This window comes from Sciurus carolinensis, chromosome 9 (assembly GCF_902686445.1).
Source record: "Sciurus carolinensis chromosome 9, mSciCar1.2, whole genome shotgun sequence".
Lineage (NCBI taxonomy): Eukaryota > Metazoa > Chordata > Mammalia > Rodentia > Sciuridae > Sciurus > Sciurus carolinensis.
The window spans coordinates 67,377,341-67,396,554 of NC_062221.1; the positions used below are offsets into that span (position 1 = coordinate 67,377,341).

Below are 19,214 nucleotides of genomic sequence, written 5' to 3' on the forward strand. Positions count from 1 at the left end.
AAACCCTGTCTCAACATAAAACATGAAAAGGGCTGGAGATGTGGCTTAGTGATTAAGTGCCCCTGGGTTAAATCCCTAGTACCCAAAAAAAATCATTCTCAGAATTTTGATTTGACCAACTGAAGGATGTAATTGACATTAGCAGAGATGGGGAGGATGCAGTTAGAGCAGGTGTAAGGGGCAAAGATCAGAACTTCAATTTTGGAAATGTTGAATTTGAGGTGTCTCTTTAACATCCACCTGGAGAGGTTGAGTTAGCAATTGAATATATTCATTAATAATCATTGTGTATAAGAGTTGGGATTTTTAAATTTTTCTTTCTCTTCCTCTCCTCTTCCCACTTTTATTTTTGCTGCTTCTTTTTGAATTTTTCAAAATTTTAAAATCAGAAGCCAGTTTTGCTTTTACAATAGGAAAAAACAATAAACCATGTCTAATTTAAAAGAGTAACATGTGAGTTATGAGCTATGGAAGGAATACTTGAATACTGCAGAGTTTCTTTTTTTTATTTTTTTAGTTGTAGATGGACACGGTACATTTGTCTTATTTATTTATTTATATGCAGTGCTGAGGATCAAACCCAGTGCCTCACACATGCTAGGCAAGTGCTGTACCACTGACTTTCTTTTCAATCTGGTTAAGTCTAGAACTTAAAATTTAGGTTCATTCAACAAACATTCTCTTGACATTCTCGGTGACACACAGATCAGATGCTCTGCTAGGTTCAAGGGAATCTGAGACACACAAATATTGTCTTTTCCTCAAGTACCTTGTTATAGTTTGTTTCTCAAAGGCCCATGTAGTAAAGGCTTGGTACCTGTATTAGGAGATAGTGGAACCCATAGGAGATGAGGCCTTGGGAAGGTCCTCAGGTCCCTGGGGATCTTGAAGGGGACTGCAGTACCCCAGCCCCTTCTTCCTTTCTTTTGTCTCCTGACCATGAAAGGAGCAGTTTGTTCCACGATGCTTTCCCCACCATGGCCATCCAGCACACCCACCAGGTGCCCAGAACAATGGATCTGCCTGATCTTGGACCAGAACCTCCAAAACTCTGAGCCCAAATAAACTTTTTCAGAATGAATTCTCTCAGATATTTTGCTATAGCGATGGAGAGCTTACTAATACAAGTTTAAGGTTCAACCAGTTCCAGAGCTGGCCTCATTAAGTGCGAAATCAAGGTCCAAGCCAAGAACTGGGAACAAGAAGAATAGGGAGAACAGTAAGGATGTACAAAATCCCTATATAATAAATATGTCAAAGCATACAGGTCACAGAGATAACCTCGGTACACACTGAGTGTAATTTTAGTACAAGATGGAAGCACATGGATGAGTGATCAGGTCTCTCTTTACTGAAATCCAACACATGGGCCTAGGAAAGTGAAGGACACCTCTGGAAGCAGGGGACGCACCCCTCTCCACATGCACACAGTCAGGCATAAGTGAGCCAGGGTCATTTGGCTATGTCTGGGGTAAAGGGCTCAAACCAGCTGACCTTCATGGGTACCTTCTGGGTACATCTCAGCATAGTAACACGGCTCTGGTCTGTTGGTGAGGGCCCAGACCATGGGAAGCACTGGTCCTTTTTCAGCAGAAGGTATACACTTGGCTTCAGCTGAGGTTCGTTAGCCCTTCCTGACATGCAGTAAGGAGACTTGGACGAGAGGCAGGTGGGTATGCAGTTCACACTGGAGCTGGAAAGCAGAAGGAGACAGAGGGTACACTCAGCCTATCTGACCTAGGAGCTCACCTCAGGCCAAGGACAGGCAAGGACAGTGGGAGAGAATATCAACAATGCTTCCTGATCCTCCTAATGATAAACACGAACTAGGTGCTTTGCATATGTTATATCATTTAAACCTCATAGCAATCTTGTAAAGCAGGGATTGTTTTATAAGGGATAAAGGTAATAATGAAAACCTTCCCCAAGGTCACACCGTTAGGAACTAGAATTCACACTCGAATCTATCACCCAGAGCTCCAGAGTTCACTGACTGATCCCTGACCCCTACACCACTGGCCAGGCCCCAGGAACAGACACCCAACCCCATGCAGCCTGATTCCTACATCTCAGCTGCCTGAACAGCTCCTAATCACCCAGTTTTTTCCTGACCCCTGAAAAAAATTCCAGTTTGGAGGCTCAGATACTATACTCAACCCTGGCTTCCCTCTTTGACTGGGATTCCTGTTCACTTTTTTGATTTTCGTGAGCAGAGGGCATTTGTCATTTATTCGGCTGTCCCACATCAAACCTCCGTGCCTTGTGTAGGGAACTCCTCAATGGGGGAGTCCTGATGAGCCTCCCTGCCACCAAGAGAACTCAAGGACCCACACAGTCCCTCTTCTCATCCCCTGGCAGTGACTGTGGACACGAGATCTAAGCTTAGACTACTGGATGTTCCCTCTCAAGAATTTGACTCTGGAACAGGTGACACAAGATAAAGAGGCAGTGAGAAGCCATTCGCAATGGAGTGTGCAGGCAGCATGATGTCCACTGACCATGGCGGCATCCAAGAGTGACAGTAGTCAGCAAGAAAGACAGGGTCCCACCAGGCGGGGTGGTGCAAGTCTGTAATCCCACCTGCTCAGGAGGCTGAGGCAGAAGGATCGCAAGTTCAAAGCCAGCCTCAGCAACTTAATGAGGCCCTAAGCCACTCAGCAAGACCTTGTCTCTAAATAAATTATAAAAAAAGGCTGGGGATGTGGCTTAGTGGTTAGGGACCTCTGGGTTCAATCCCTCGTACCAAAAAAAAAAAGACAGGGTCCCAGCCTGTTGGGACTAATGACACGTTAACTAACTCAGGCTGACTCCTTACTCCCTGGCGAGTGAGCAAAATCAAGGCTCAAAGGCGGTTTCAAAGGTTCATGACGATAAACCGGACCACCGTTAGGGATTGGTTAACAACAGTTCCGCGAACGTGATCAGCTCGTGCTTGCCATATAGTCCAATGGGACTCTCCCTGCGTGAGCCCCCCTGCCTTGCTGACCTTTAAGCTGATTGGTTTCCGCCTAGCCCCCACCCTACATAAAAGCTGTGTGACTTCCTCAATAAACCAGTTCCTGCTGTGACGGGTCTCCCTGACGCGTCTGATTGTCCTCCGCCTGGAGGGCTGGGAGCGGGTGGTCAGTCGGCCCTACCTATCCTGATCTGACCTTGTTGGGGAGTGTCCCCTTCCCTTATCGCTGGTCAAGAAGGGCAAGGGGGCTTAAGACCCCGACACCAGCCAGAATGCTCCTGCTCTTCTTCTGGCATTCCTGTGACTCTATGTACCTGGAATCCTGCCAACAAATCTCCTTTTTGCTTAGGACAGACCATGGTTTTCTTTTACTTGAAATGGCTGTCCCCTGCCTCCATCGGCCAGGGTAACCACCTCACCTGTCCAGCTTGGATACAGATCTCTAGCGGGCATAAGACCCCCCACTGGCACTTCTTCCAGGTTTGACCTTAGAGGGGATGACACCAAGCCCACACTGCTGACAAGCTGTATGGCACCTACTAACTGTGACAGGCATTAGTTGCAAGCTTGAGGTGTGGGCAGGGACACTGCTGAAGGAACAATCCACATTAGACTCTGCAGGGAGCCCGTTTTCACTGGTTATCCTGGAGATACAACTTAAACCCCTCCTCCTACATCACACTCCATTTCCCACCTGGCAAAATCTACACTGTGCCAGGCCAATGAAGCCTACGCTGAGCTGGCCCAGTCTAACCGTCCATGCTTCACACCCTCCCCCAGCTGAGATCCCAGAATCTCATCACCGGAAACCCTGTCCAACAATCTTTGTTTAAGAGAATTTTCCTCACTTGTTCTACAAATATCTCCCAGTCTTGGTACCCATCTAGAATGTATCTGTAGTTTTTTTTTTTTTTTTTTTTTTTTTTTTCTACTTAGTATCCATATTTCATCTGGGGCCTATCCTTCCCAATCTATGTGGTAATGATTGGGCTGACAGTCCTGGGGGCAAATGCAGGTCAATGAGACCAACCCTCCTCTCAATGGGGAAAAGTTAGTGCCTTGTGAAAATAGAGCTGTCAGCGTCACTTTCACATATGTGGGTAGAAAGGCTGAATAAGGATGGAAACAGAGCTGAGAGTGAGAGAGACTGAGAAAATTCTCATGATCATGTTTGAGCTGCTGGATCCAGCCATAACTGAAGCTGGAGAAGCCACTGTAGGTTTCTTGGATTCTTAGACCTTGCCCTTTCTATGTAAACTACTATAACATGGGTTTCTTCCATAATCCACCAAGTGTCCTGTTTCCCTACCTATGGGCCATCTCCTCAGAGGCCAGAAGCCCAACACTTCCAAGGACCTGAAGAAATTGGAAATGGGGGAAAGAATTTGTTTACATTGTAGAAAAGACAAAATGAATTCAGAGAAGCAAGGCAGAGGCGAAACAAGGCAGAGATCCTTCAATTCAGCTCCTAACCTTCCACAAGAAGCTACACCTCCTTCTGGGTAGTAGTTGCTCTTCTACATCCTGAAAATCTTCCCTACTATCCCTGAAAACCGCTCATTTTACTCTCCTGACTCTGAAAGTGTCCACTCACCTGCTGCCGCACCCTCTCCGCCTGACTGGGCTCACTGAGGTCTTCTGGTGAGGCCACACTCAGCCGCACTAGGAGGAGGCCTCCACCATCGCCTGTGAGTTGAGAACAGGAAGAATGTGGAAATAGCGAGTCTGTTTAGGAATCAGAACGTGCCTCCCACTAGACCATCCTGCCCCTCTGCATACATGTGTACACTTTTACATGGAAATGTATGTGTGCACACAGGATCTTACAGGTGCTGGCTACAAAGAGAAAAGACGATTCAGTCACTCCTGTGTCCTCCTAACAAGAGCGAAAGGCCTGGTGACTCAAGGCACCTCTCAGACTTGAAGAAGCCAAAAGGGCAGAGTGAGGAGGGAGAAATGGGAGCAGAATTACAGTGTTCTCAAGGCCAAGAGGTCCTGGAGGGGCCGAGGGAAAGGCCCAACAAGGGAGTGAGCTTGACTGGCTCCTGGGTGAAGCCCTCTGCCAGTTCTTCCAGCGTTATGTTGGTGGGAGACCGAAGGGGTCTTCTAATCCAGCCCTCCTGGTTTAGCAGCTCTGCAAAAAAGTTCTGTCTTTTGTTGAGCCCTAATCTGCTTGCCTTCACTGGGCAAAGGGAAGAACCTGTATCCCAGGAAGAGGAGAGATTGAAGCAAGAAGATTGAAAATTCCAGGCCAGCCTCAGCAACATAGCAAGGCCCTAAGCAACGTAGCAAAACCCTGACTCAAAATACAAAAGATATATGTCAGACACCTCCTACACCTTCACCCACCGTCATCTACTAGTATTTCAAGACACTGTCTGTGGCACAGAGCCAGCAAGTACACGCAGCAAGCCCCCCTTTCATGGGGTCCCAGCTGCTCAGAGAGCAATAACTGGCTCTGATGACCACATGCTTCCCTCTGGGTCCCTATGGCTGGACTAGAGGCTTCCAGAGGTTGGGGGCCAGGGCTTTAAATAAGAGCTGGGACCTTGCCATGTGCACCAGAGTCACTCGGCACTTAACTTCATGGGAGGTTGGAGCTGGAAAGAACTCCAGTCTCCTCCAGTGCAATCCCTGCAGCTACAGGGGAAACTGAGGCTCAGAGAGGGAGAGGGTCAGGTCCAAGTTCACTCGGCTTGTCAAGGCAGAGCCACGGTCTCACACCACTTCTCCAGATGTGCAGCCTGCACTCTTTCCATCCCCCTCCTACCTCTGCTCAGGGCTGACTTTGGCAAAAGCACTAGGAGACCATGGAGAGGCCACATCGCTGAGAGGCTCAGCAGAGCCCCACACCCACAGCTCCTTCCTCCCACCTGCCTACGCAGGCAGGCCTCCCAGAGACTCCAAAGCCCAAATCCCAAAGATCCCATCAGGAAGTCACTTACCTGCAGTGACTTCTGTGGTCTGCCTGGTCTGAGCAGTGGTGGGAGTGGCTGCTGGGGACTCTGGTGGGGATGTGGCCTTGTCTAAGGTGGAGTGTGTTTCTTGGCTGCTACTGGCTGTAGTGGGAGGCACAGAAGGAAGGCGGCTCCTGCTGATGGGGAAGGACCCCGAGGTTGTGCCTTCTGTGGCAAAAGTCTCTGAGGGAGTGGAGTTCTGGATGGTGGCTGCCTCTGAGGGGCTGTAGACTGAGGCCGTGAACCCAGCAGAGGAAGTCACTTTGCCCGCCGTGGACCCAGGCTCCGTGGAGTGTGTAGCAGTTCTGGAGGCCTCCACGTGGGGTGTGGTCTCAGCAGAGAGGGCTGAGGTTTCTTGCCAGGGCTTGGTGCTAACGGCCATGGAGGTTCCACTTGGGCTGGGGGTCTCGGCTGCTGTGGTTTCTCTCTCTGTGGTGCCATTGGTGGGGAGTGGGGCCTCAGGGGTGGTGTCAGGGGAGGCTGACTCTGAGGTGCTGGCTGTGGACAGGGCCTCAGCAGAGGCTGGGGTCTTGGAGGTGTGTGATTTTGCCTCAGTGGAGGTGGACAAAGCCCATGTCTCGGAGGAGGACAAGGCCTGCACTCCTGTGGGGCTGTGATCTGTGTCTGAGGTGCCAGAGGTGGTGGCCCACAGAATGTTAGCTGAAGAAATAATGGGGAAACAAAACGGAATGTTGAGCAGGCATGAAAAAGAACCGTTTAGTGGGGGTGGGAAATGGGAGTTTCTTATCAATGGGGATAAAATTTTAGTTATGCAAGTTGACTAAATTCTAGAATTCTGCTGCACAGTGTGCCTGTGTGAACAATACTGTACTGTGCATTAAAAATCTGCTGCAGGTAGAGCTCATGTTAGTGTTCTTACCACAATTAAAACACACTAAGGAAATAAAATCAAAGAGACAAAATATGAGGTCACAAACTTGAACTTAAAATATGAAACACTTTTCTTCCTTTGCCAAATGGGTACGCGCGCTCACGCGCGCACACACACACACACACACACACACAGGAGATTTTTCACAAAGATGTGAGCTTACCATAGGCTCCACTTGGATAAAAAAGGAGTATGTGGAAATAAATCAAATATATGTATATGCCGAACACCTCTTACTTTACTACCTGGCCTCCCCTTTGCATCTTGGAATTTTGTCACGTGAATGTATTATCTAGTCACAAAAAATAAAGAAAAACATATGAAGAAACTGAGCTTATAAAAATAGAAGCACAGATTCAATGGCAAGAGGCTTTGTGGAGCGGTGGTTCTGTGCATAAGAGTTGGTCGACGTGGCGGGTTGGAGGCCTCTTCACATCTGATAACAGGTCAAAATGCAGATCTTTGTGAAGACCCTGACTGGCAAGACCATCATCCTGGAGGTGGAGCCCAGTGACACCACTGAGAATGTGAAGGCCAAGATCCAGGATATAGAAGGCATTCCTCTGACCAGCAGAGGCTCATCTTTGCAGGCAAGCAGCTAGAAGATGGCCGCACTCTTTCTGACTACAACATCCAGAAGGAGTCCACCCTGCACCTGGTCCTGCACCTGAGGGGTGGCTGTTAATTCTTCTGTCTGCATTCATGGTGTGCAGTGATAGTATTATGCTGCACGTAGCCATTTGCCCCAATTTAAGTTTAGAAAATTACCAGTTTCAGTAATAGCTGAACCTGTCCAAAATGTTAATAAAGTTTTGTTGCAAGGTAGAAAAAAAAAAAAAAAACATAGAAGCACAATGGGAAGACTCTAAGTTTGGGAGTTAAATTGACTTTCATTTGAAGCCCACTGCCATACTTCTAGGACAATCTAGGTGTGTTTAAAGTCTGTTTCCTCTTCTGTGAGATGGGTAATGTTTCCCAGCCCCTGACATTGTTTTGGAGGATACATTAGAGGCAATGGCAAATGCAAAGCTTAGAACACTTCTCCTGAAAACAGAGAGAACACTAGGCTGGTGCCAGTGGACACTGGGTGTGATATGTGTAAATCACCCCTGAATAGAATACAAAAGATGTTCATCAGAGAGGTTGTGATCAGAGCACAGGACAGAGTGGCAGGAAGTGGAGGTGGAGGCTGCAGGCTGACCAGGAGTGGGGTTCACCAAGCAGCCTCTGAACATGACTGCTCCTGAGAATTGCACGCTCTCAAAGATGTATCTCTGACACCTCCCACACCTTCACCCACCGTCATCTACTAGTATTTCAAGACACTGTCTGTGGCACAGAGCCAGCAAGTACACGCAGCAAGCCCCCCTTTCATGGGGTCCCAGCTGCTCAGAGAGCAATAACTGGCTCTGATGACCACATGCTTTCCTCTGGGTCCCTATGGCTGGACTAGAGGCTTCCAGAGGTTGGGGGCCAGGGCTTTAAATAAGAGCTGGGACCTTGCCATGTGCACCAGAGTCACTCGGCACTTAACTTCATGGGAGGTTGGAGCTGGAAAGAACTCCAATCTCCTCCAGTGCAATCCCTGCAGCTACAGGGGAAACTGAGGCTCAGAGAGGGAGAGGGTCAGGTCCAAGTTCACTCGGCTTGTCAAGGCAGAGCCACGGTCTCACACCACTTCTCCAGATGTGCAGCCTGCACTCTTTCCATCCCCCTCCTACCTCTGCTCAGGGCTGACTTTGGCAAAAGCACTAGGAGACCATGGAGAGGCCACATCGCTGAGAGGCTCAGCAGAGCCCCACACCCACAGCTCCTTCCTCCCACCTGCCTACGCAGGCAGGCCTCCCAGAGACTCCAAAGCCCAAATCCCAAAGATCCCACCAGGAAGTCACTTACCTGCAGTGACTTCTGTGGTCTGCCTGGTCTGAGCAGTGGTGGGAGTGGCTGCTGGGGACTCTGGTGGGGATGTGGCCTTGTCTAAGGTGGAGTGTGTTTCTTGGCTGCTACTGGCTGTAGTGGGAGGCACAGAAGGAAGGCGGCTCCTGCTGATGGGGAAGGACCCCGAGGTTGTGCCTTCTGTGGCAAAAGTCTCTGAGGGAGTGGAGTTCTGGATGGTGGCTGCCTCTGAGGGGCTGTAGACTGAGGCCGTGAACCCAGCAGAGGAAGTCACTTTGCCCGCCGTGGACCCAGGCTCCGTGGAGTGTGTAGCAGTTCTGGAGGCCTCCACGTGGGGTGTGGTCTCAGCAGAGAGGGCTGAGGTTTCTTGCCAGGGCTTGGTGCTAACGGCCATGGAGGTTCCACTTGGGCTGGGGGTCTCGGCTGCTGTGGTTTCTCTCTCTGTGGTGCCATTGGTGGGGAGTGGGGCCTCAGGGGTGGTGTCAGGGGAGGCTGACTCTGAGGTGCTGGCTGTGGACAGGGCCTCAGCAGAGGCTGGGGTCTTGGAGGTGTGTGATTTTGCCTCAGTGGAGGTGGACAAAGCCCATGTCTCGGAGGAGGACAAGGTCTGCACTCCTGTGGGGCTGTGATCTGTGTCTGAGGTGCCAGAGGTGGTGGCCCACAGAATGTTAGCTGAAGAAATAATGGGGAAACAAAACGGAATGTTGAGCAGGCATGAAAAAGAACCGTTTAGTGGGGGCGGGAAATGGGAGTTGCTAATCAATGGGGATAAAATTTGTTATGCAAGTTTTAAATTCTAGAATTCTGCTGCACAGTGTGCCTGTGTGAACAATACTGTACTGTGCATTAAAAATCTGCTGAGGGGCATTCTGCTTCCTGGTTGCTAGATCCTGAGCTCCTTTCCTCCTACATGCCTTTCTGCCCCGATGTTCTGTCTCATCTCGGCCAGAGAAATGGGGTTGATCATCAATGGACTGAGACCTCTGAAAGCAGTAAAAACCCCAGGACCAAGATTGAGAAGAAACATGCTGCAATAGGGCGACTTGACGAAAACCAGTGTGACATTTAACTCATCACAGCCCCCAGATGCATAGCTCTGGACTCACATTATTGGACCAATTCTTTCTTTATTACAGTGCATAAGAATATCTCTTTCACAGTTATGAAAATTTATCTAACAAATCTCAGGCACCTCAACATGTGTGAAATGCTATATGTTATGGTTTGGGTAAGTGTCTCTGTATTAAAGGTTAGAACCCAGGAAGTGGAGAGACTTGTGGGAGATCCTTAGGTCAAGGGGGTTGCCTTTGAAGGGGGTTGGTGGGACTGCAGCCCCTTCCTCTTCCTCTCTTCTGCTCCCTTGCCATGAGGTAGGTGGTTTTTTCTCCTCACACACTCCACACCATAATGTGTTGTCTTGCCACAGGCCCAAAAGCAACAGGCCTGACTATAGACTGAAACCTCCAAACCTTAGAGCCAAAATCAGCCTTTTCTGTTTGTAAGTTGATTATCTCAAGAATTTTTATAGCGTTGGAAAGCTGAGAAACACAACGTCTCAGTGTTGTTTAAGTCCTTTGCTGCCAAACTTGGTAATACATTTCTATATATTGAATGATCATCAATATGTTGACTCTTTAAAAAAAATATTTTCAGTTGTAGATGGACACAATACCTCTATTTAATTTTTTTATTTTTTTATGTCATGCTGAGGTTCGAACCCAGTGCCTCACACATGCTAGGCAAGTGCTCTACCACTGAGTTACAACTCCAGCCCTGTATTGACTTTTTATTAAGTAATTTTTAAATTAGTGCCCTATTGTCATGCATATTATTTGGGTTCATTTTGTCATAATCACACATGCATGGAATATAATTCAGTCCCCAATACTTCCCCTTCCCCTTCCCATCTCCCTCCTTCTGTTCCCTTTCCTCTAATCCACTGATCTTTCTTATGTTTATTTAGTTTTTTAAAATAAACACCACAGTGAATTTCACCTGTATGTATCTTGATCTTTAAAATCATTAAAGTGTTCTGTTTTTTATTTCCCTTTTAATCTTTATGAAGTCTCTAGCTATATGTTACTTTAAGCGTATAGAAATTTGACTTATTGCCAGACATGGTGACACAGGTCTTGTAATCCCAGCAACTCAGGAAGCCAAGGCAGGAGGACGGCAAGGTGCAGACCAGCCTCAGCAACTTAGTGAGACCCTGTCTCAAAAATAAAATATAAAATAAAAATTAAGAAAAGGGGACCAGGGATGTAGCTCAGTGGTGAAGCACCTCTGGGTTCAATACTACTACCAAAATGAGAAAAGAAGAAGAGTTTTTGATTTTTTTACATTTATTTAGGATTGGGCATCTCATTTCATCAATGTAGTTTAGATATCTAATTTTAAAAGGGACAAAAACTAAACATCAGGAGAATACTTTCTCAGCATTCTGCTTAATGATAAGAATGTGTACAATGATACTGGCTAATCAATACAGGATGCTAACATAACCATTCTTCTTTTTAAAAGCTTTAAACTTTTTAAACTCCAAATCTGTTGAGAGTAGATCTCATGTTAAGTGTTCCTACCTCAATATAAAAAAAAAATAAGAGAATAAAATCAAAGAGACAAATTATGAAGTCACAAACATGAAATGAATGAAAACATTTCCCTTCCCTTAAGGAACAAAATAGAATAGCTTTATCACGGAGAGGTGAGTTCAACATAGGTTCTGCTTGCAGTAAAGAGGAGCTGTATATCCTGAGAACCTCTCACTTTACTCCCCTGGCCTACAGTCTCTTGGTAGCTATGGGATTTTGAATAATGTGAATGTATTATCTAATCAACAAAAAATTAAGAAAAGTAATATAAGTAAAAATATATTAAGTCCAGTTATAAAAGTAGAAGTACAGTTTAAAGGCTAAAAACTTTGGAATGAAATAAACACTCATTTGAATCCTATTGCCATATTTCTAAGACAATTTAGTAACTATTCTTAAATAGTCACTTGTGAGATGGGGCAATGATTCCCAGTTCCAGATATTCGTTTTTTTTTTTTTTTTTTTTTTTTTGCGGTACTGGGGATCGAACTCAGGGCCTTGTGCTTGAGAGGCAAGCACTCTATCAGCTGAGCTGTCTCCCCAGTCCCCAGATATTGTTTTGGAAGATACGTTAGAGACAATGGCAAATACAAAGCTTAGAACACTTCTCCTGAAAACAGAGAGAACACTAGGCTGGTGCCAGTGGACACTGGGTGTGATATGTGTAAATCACCCCTGAATAGAATACAAAAGATGTTCATCAGAGAGGTTGTGATCAGAGCACAGGACAGAGTGGCAGGAAGTGGAGGTGGAGGCTGCAGGCTGACCAGGAGTGGGGTTCACCAAGCAGCCTCTGAACATGACTGCTCCTGAGAATTGCACGCTCTCAAAGATGTATCTCTGACACCTCCCACACCTTCACCCACCATCATCTACTAGTATTTCAAGACACTGTCTGTGGCACAGAGCCAGCAAGTACACGCAGCAAGCCCCCCTTTCATGGGGTCCCAGCTGCTCAGAGAGCAATAACTGGCTCTGATGACCACATGCTTCCCTCTGGGTCCCTATGGTTGGACTAGAGGCTTCCAGAGGTTGGGGGCCAGGGCTTTAAATAAGAGCTGGGACCTTGCCATGTGCACCAGAGTCACTCGGCACTTAACTTCATGGGAGGTTGGAGCTGGAAAGAACTCCAATCTCCTCCAGTGCAATCCCTGCAGCTACAGGGGAAACTGAGGCTCAGAGAGGGAGAGGGTCAGGTCCAAGTTCACTCGGCTTGTCAAGGCAGAGCCACGGTCTCACACCACTTCTCCAGATGTGCAGCCTGCACTCTTTCCATCCCCCTCCTACCTCTGCTCAGGGCTGACTTTGGCAAAAGCACTAGGAGACCATGGAGAGGCCACATCGCTGAGAGGCTCAGCAGAGCCCCACACCCACAGCTCCTTCCTCCCACCTGCCTACGCAGGCAGGCCTCCCAGAGACTCCAAAGCCCAAATCCCAAAGATCCCATCAGGAAGTCACTTACCTGCAGTGACTTCTGTGGTCTGCCTGGTCTGAGCAGTGGTGGGAGTGGCTGCTGGGGACTCTGGTGGGGATGTGGCCTTGTCTAAGGTGGAGTGTGTTTCTTGGCTGCTACTGGCTGTAGTGGGAGGCACAGAAGGAAGGCGGCTCCTGCTGATGGGGAAGGACCCCGAGGTTGTGCCTTCTGTGGCAAAAGTCTCTGAGGGAGTGGAGTTCTGGATGGTGGCTGCCTCTGAGGGGCTGTAGACTGAGGCCGTGAACCCAGCAGAGGAAGTCACTTTGCCCGCCGTGGACCCAGGCTCCGTGGAGTGTGTAGCAGTTCTGGAGGCCTCCACGTGGGGTGTGGTCTCAGCAGAGAGGGCTGAGGTTTCTTGCCAGGGCTTGGTGCTAACGGCCATGGAGGTTCCACTTGGGCTGGGGGTCTCGGCTGCTGTGGTTTCTCTCTCTGTGGTGCCATTGGTGGGGAGTGGGGCCTCAGGGGTGGTGTCAGGGGAGGCTGACTCTGAGGTGCTGGCTGTGGACAGGGCCTCAGCAGAGGCTGGTGTTTTGGAGGTGTGTGATTTTGCCTCAGTGGAGGTGGACAAAGCCCATGTCTCGGAGGAGGACAAGGCCTGCACTCCTGTGGGGCTGTGATCTGTGTCTGACCTCTCAGAGATGGCTGCAGCTGTTTCTATCTTCATCACGCTGTCCCTGGTCAGCTCAATGTGAGTGATGCTGTATGCTACTAAGGCTTTGGGTCCAGTTGCAATGTCAGGTGTCAGCACGTGTGATGTGGTATTGCTGGAGACTGAGCTGTCTACAGAGGAACTGCTCTCTGAGGACAAGCTCTCAGCTTCTGGGGAGGTGTTGGTCAACATCCAACTGTCAGCTGTCATCCTCTTTGTCTCTTCTGAGCTGTCATCAGTAAAAAGGGTGTCAAAGATGGCTTTTGTGGGACCACTTCTCTCAGCTGTGGTGGTTCCAGTTCCCATAGTGCTGCTGCTCATGACAGAGGTCTCCACAGGGGAGGTGATCACAGCCATGAAACTGGAAGATGTTACCTTTATGAGGGCGTGGGTTTCCATTGCAGGGAACGTGGTCTGGGCCTCCCTGGTCTCTGCCTTTGAAGTGGTGCCAACTGGAGTTAAGTTCTTAGAATGTGTCTTGGTGCTCAGGGTTTGAGTTTTCAAAGAAACATGGGTTGGTGCTGCAGTCTTAGCAAGGTCAGTGGTCTGGAAGTCTCCCTCTGAGCTTGTCCTGACACCCTGAGTCATAGCAGGTACTACTCTGTCATTTGATGTCACCAAAGGGACGGGTATACTGGTGCTGGGGCCTGTGTTGAATAAGACCAACCTTGTGAACTTTGTGTCCCAATAGACTGGCTTCACACAAGCCCTGGACACTGCCCAGAGGGGTGGGGTAATTGTTATCCCATTTTCCATCTATATAAATGAGGAAAAAGGAGGCAGCACTGGGAAGCCCAGTCCCATGTGGGATTCATGGAGCTAGTTATCCTGACCAGTGGCTTCTGAAGCCCCCATGACCTACTTGAGGCCAGCAAGCTCTAGGATCTGAGCTGATTATTGGTCTGTGGCCATCCAGAGGGATTGTATGTGGCCAGGATCTACCATCAAGGATGGACAAAGAAGGCAGAAATCCACAGGAGTCAACAACTGCAGAGCAGGGACCAGGACTCTCAGAAATTTCTGAAAGAATCCTTGTCATTTTCCCGTGGATATTTTCTCATCCAAAAGTGTTTCCCCATGGAACTATTTTCTTTTTTGAATGGGAATTGAACCCAGGAATGCTTTGCCATTGAGCTATACATCCAGCTCTTGGATTACAAGTATGCACCACTGTGTCCAGCTCTTTTTATTTCTTGAGATAGTCTCACTAAGTTGCTTAGGGCCTTGCTAAATTGCTGAGACTGGCCTCAAACGTGAGAGCCTTCTGCCTCAGCCTCGAAAGTTGCTTGGATTACAGGCATGCACCTCCACGTCCAGCTGGATGTATTTTCTTAAAATACAAGAAATATTTGTGGTTTTTGTAGAGTAACTGGGAGGACTGGGGAAGAAGAAACTCCTGTGTGAGTGTAGGGCCTGTTGTTTCAAAAGCAAAGACAGCAGTAGAGTCCTTGGGGCTGCAGCAAGGGAAGAGAGTACTTCCCATTCCTGCCCAAAGCTCTTCCCCAGGGGGACCCAAGAACTACCAGGTTGGAACCCCAGGACTACAGAAGCAATGGGCCAGTGGGGAGTCTGGTGAAGCAAAGCCCAGCATTTTAGAGAGAAGCTGCTAGAATTTCCGTGTAGAGCAGGCCTATTCATGTGACTTCTGAGGTCACAGGAGTGTCGGTCTGACCAGCGTCAGTATCTTTTATAGCCTGATAAAGGTGACTCTCCTGCCTACGGAGGGGGAGTGCTCCCTCTGTGAGTGGGCCAGGCAATCCACTGCCCTTGGGGAACTCTTCCAGATTCAGCAAGTAAAAATATAAGACATCCAGTTAAATTTGAATTTGTATTTCTGATGAACCAATGAGTAGTTTTTTAGTTATTATGAGAGAGTGAATGATTTTTTAGTGTAAGTATTTTTCATGAAATATTTTAAACATACTTACACTTAAATTTTTTCATCACCTGACATTCAAATTTAACCTGCTACCTTGTGCTTTATCTGGTGACCCTACTCTTGGAAGAAAAAGAATCAAAGCATGAACCTCCTTTTTGGCATTCTGTCATGTTGAGATGGTCTGTACAGAGATCCATTAGCCCAAACATAATCCAAGGAGAGGCTCAGACCCCCACATGGGGGGTGAAGGCAGGGTCTCAGGTCCTTGGCTCACCCTCCCTTGGACCTCTTTGAATGACAGCAGGAGTCAAGAAACTGGGTTGCAGCCCCAAGTCTGCTACCCACTTGCTCAGAAGATCTACTGGTTGAAATCCCAACTGCCTCCTACCAGCTAGGCTGGCCTCTAGATGGATCTCTCCCAGCCTTCATATTTTTACCTGAGGAAAGATGGTCACAACACCCAACCCACCACAGCAGTCAGGACAAAGGGAGGAGGTGAATGGGAGAGCACTGATATTCCAAAATCTGCAAGAGGTATGAAACATTTCCATGTGTCCCCTCAAGGAGTGACCTGAAAGCACACGATCTGGCTTAATACTGGGGATTTCAGGCTGTGTCCCACATGTACATTGAGTGGGCCATGGGGACAAGCTCTCCTTACTCAGCCCAGCTGCTCACAGAAATCATGCTTGTACAGGAACTACAGTCTGCCTTCTTAATATACTTTCTTCTCCCCATTTAAAACCCCAGGTGTTTCCCTGAGCCTCCCTGACTGGGCCCCATGCAAGGGAGGCACAGCCTTGCTGCCCAGCCCACACAACCAGAAGCCCAAACAGGGCTGGCGGCTCTCTTGCAGTCTGATCCCTAACTTCCACAGGCACATTTTCTCCTTTTTCCAGGAAGCTTTGGTTGTCATGGCTGCTATGAAACCTTCCCATCCCCCTCAAACCCAAGGCCTCTCTATCTCCAGAGCGGGGGAGGGTCCCCCGCAAGCCTCTTTCCTGCCATTGTTTTCTGGAACAGAGTGAAAGCTACCCATCTGCCCAGGGCTCTAGAATGTTGCCACTCTCCTGCTCTGTTCAAAGGGTGGACTTTGGAGTCTGATTTGAGTCTTCTTTCTTCTGCTTGCTCTCCTGTGTGACCCTGTGACCCTGGCCACATCTCCCAGCTCCAAACCTGTATTTTCTCATTTATAAAATGAGGCTAGGGCACCTATTTCATGGGGTTCATGTAAGGATTAAATGAAACGAGATGGAACATGTAGCACAAGCCTGGTGGTCTGAGAGCACGTGGGTGTCAGTGTGGTCTAGTGGTTAGGCACACATGACATCACTTCTTGGCTCTGTGGATAAATTTCTTAATCCCCATAAGCCTCAGTCTCCTTGCCTTTAAAGGGGTGGAGGTGAGCCCTATGTGCGGGTACGTCTGTAATTCCAGCTACTTGGGAGGCTGAGGCAGGAGGACCATAAGTTTGAGTCCAGCTTCAGCAACTTAGTGAGCCCCTGTCTCAAATTAAAAAAGGATAAAGGACCAGGGATGTAGCTTAGTGGTAGAGTGCCCCTAGGTTCAATCCCTAATACCAGGATAATTAATTGATTGATTAGTTAATAAAATAAAGGGTGGCAGAAGGAATGAGGATAGTACCTTTCTTATAGGGTTATTCTGAGGACTAAAAAGAAAATGTACAATGATTATGTATCAAGGTAGAACCATCAATAGTAACACACATTCCACACTGGTGAGGGATGTGGATAGTGGGGAGCTTGTATGTGGTGGGCACAGGGCTATATGGGAAATGTTTGCTCTCCTCAATTTGGCTATGAACCTAAAACTGCCTTTTAAAAAGTCTATTTTTAAATGTATATAATGTGTTTGGCATAGTGCCTGTCAGTGACAGATCCGTGTTAGCTCCCTTCTTCCATAAAAGCCTGCCTCTTGGAACCTCTCCTGACCAAGAAGTTTGTGACAGTCAGACTTTTCCCACGAAGTCGTATTTTGAAGGAAATCTATGCTAGGTAACAAGTGTCAGACTCTGAAGCCACATTCTTCAACTTTGGGTAGAATTATCATCAGTGGGCGCCTCCTATCCCCCACAACCCTCCCATCCCATGTACACTGCCACATGCATAAAGACAAACTCACAGAGACCCTTCCAGCGATGGCTGCGGTGCTGGCTGATACACCCTGATTCGTATACTTGTTATCCACAATAATCACACTTCACACATAGATTCTGGCTAATTATGATTCATGAAAGAGCCCACCCTCACCCACCCTCATTGCCTCGACTGAAACTCACACCCAGGGGAAGAAGCCCACAAGGCCCCTGTCCCCTCCTTACCTGTCGAGCTCCCCGAGCTCCCAGCCTCCCAGCAAAAGAAAAGAAGGGGCAGAACCAGGCCCCTCACAGAGTCCATCCTAGCTCAGGCGCTGACCACCACTGCCCAGCAGACCCGCCGGTTGCCTCTCACCAACACCTTTTCCTGCTTCCTCAACCCAGGGAGGAGGGGCAGGCCACCTGCCTAGGCGTGACTGGGTAGTTTCCAGGATGCACCCAGGTGCAGGCTGAGAGCTGGCCAGTCAGGGCTATCAGCAACCTAATCTTCCTGCCCTTCTTCCAGTGACCTTGCCTCTCTAAAGTCTGATTCCTATCATCGTTTCCATGGTGATATTCGCCCCCACAGTCCCACAGCTAGGGAGGTCGAGGGAGGTGGTATTCTACCTCCTTTATGCCATTACCTGAGGCTTGGCTCCCTGATCAGGGTTTCATTCCTGATCCTAGACCTTATCAGCTCTAGGATCTTTAAAGGGGTGGAGGTGAGAACTTATCAGCTCTAGGATCTAGGACAAATAAGAGAACTTTTCTGAGCCAAAACTTCCTGATCTATAAAATGGACATAATGTCTACCTCAGTAGTTTGGTCTTTTAAGGAACATGTGAGACAGTAAAGCTCCTACACTGCTTGCTACATAATTAGTGCTTATCAAGAATGTATACATTTTAGGTGCTCAGTGAATAAGCAGAAGTCCTGACAGCCACTCTGGTTCTCAAGCAATAGAGAGAAAGGATAGCCCCTGAGGTCTTAAGGAGATAGCTCCCCAACATGGGCCAGGTCTTTAATCTCTAAAATCCTTCCATCTCCAACATCCTGTGATTGCTTATCCAAGCCAAAGCCAGGACCATGTCCCCCAATAAGGCAAGTGTAAGCAGGCTCATCCAACTGTCAGGACATAGGATGGGAAGTGTGAGGGTCATGGTTTAGGGACACTTAGGGGATTAGTCCAGACTTTCTAGAGAAGAATATTTTTCCTCCAGGGCCAAGGATATTGAACTGGAAAACCAGTGACCAGATAAGTTACGTCAAGAATTTTAAGTAGGAGTTTTGGAGGAGAGCAGCTCTAGGGTAGAGGAAATATGCTGGATGGGTATCATGGAATCGAAATCTCAGGGCGGGTGCCAGATGTGGTGTCACACACCTGTAAGCCCAGCAACTCAGGAAGCTGAGGCAGGAGGATCACAAGATCAAGACTAACATTCTCAGCAACTTATTGAGACCCTGTCTCAAAAAGAGCTGGGATGTGGCTCAATGGTTAAATGCCCCTTGGTTCAACTCCTTATATTAAAAAAACAAACAAACAAACAAACAAAAACCCTCAGGTTGAAAGAAATTTGAAACTAAATAATGTGGTACAAGTTCTGTTCCAGCTCTGTCATTAGTGATAGTATAGAAGCTATGTCACCTGAGACCAGTTATTTGCCCTCTCTGGGCCTCAGTCAACAAGAGCTCTGGGGCACCTTTGACCCTGTGGTGTGACACCATCTTCTAGAACTTTATCCCATTTGGGGATGAAAGGTTGTGCTTCCTGGAAGGAAGAGGATTTGCCCCAGGGAAGGGGAAGGGGACTCTCCCAGAAGAGGCT

At 48.0% G+C, this 19,214-nt stretch overlaps 1 protein-coding gene and 1 pseudogene across 1 annotated transcript; one reads left to right on the forward strand and one right to left on the reverse strand.

Moving 5' to 3' along the window:
• Positions 1-440: 440 nt before the first annotated feature.
• Positions 441-17,757, reverse strand: Muc20 (mucin 20, cell surface associated). The gene is made up of 6 exons (XM_047565557.1): positions 17,636-17,757; positions 12,755-14,062; positions 8,702-9,373; positions 5,902-6,573; positions 4,551-4,642; positions 441-1,693 (listed from the first exon to the last, which is right to left on the reverse strand). The coding sequence occupies exons 1-6, from the start codon at positions 17,709-17,711 to the stop codon at positions 1,625-1,627; spliced, it is 2,889 nt and encodes a 962-aa protein (XP_047421513.1). The 5' UTR covers positions 17,712-17,757; the 3' UTR covers positions 441-1,624.
• On the forward strand, positions 7,258-7,626 carry LOC124993784 (ubiquitin-like; annotated as a pseudogene).
• Positions 17,758-19,214: the final 1,457 nt, after the last annotated feature.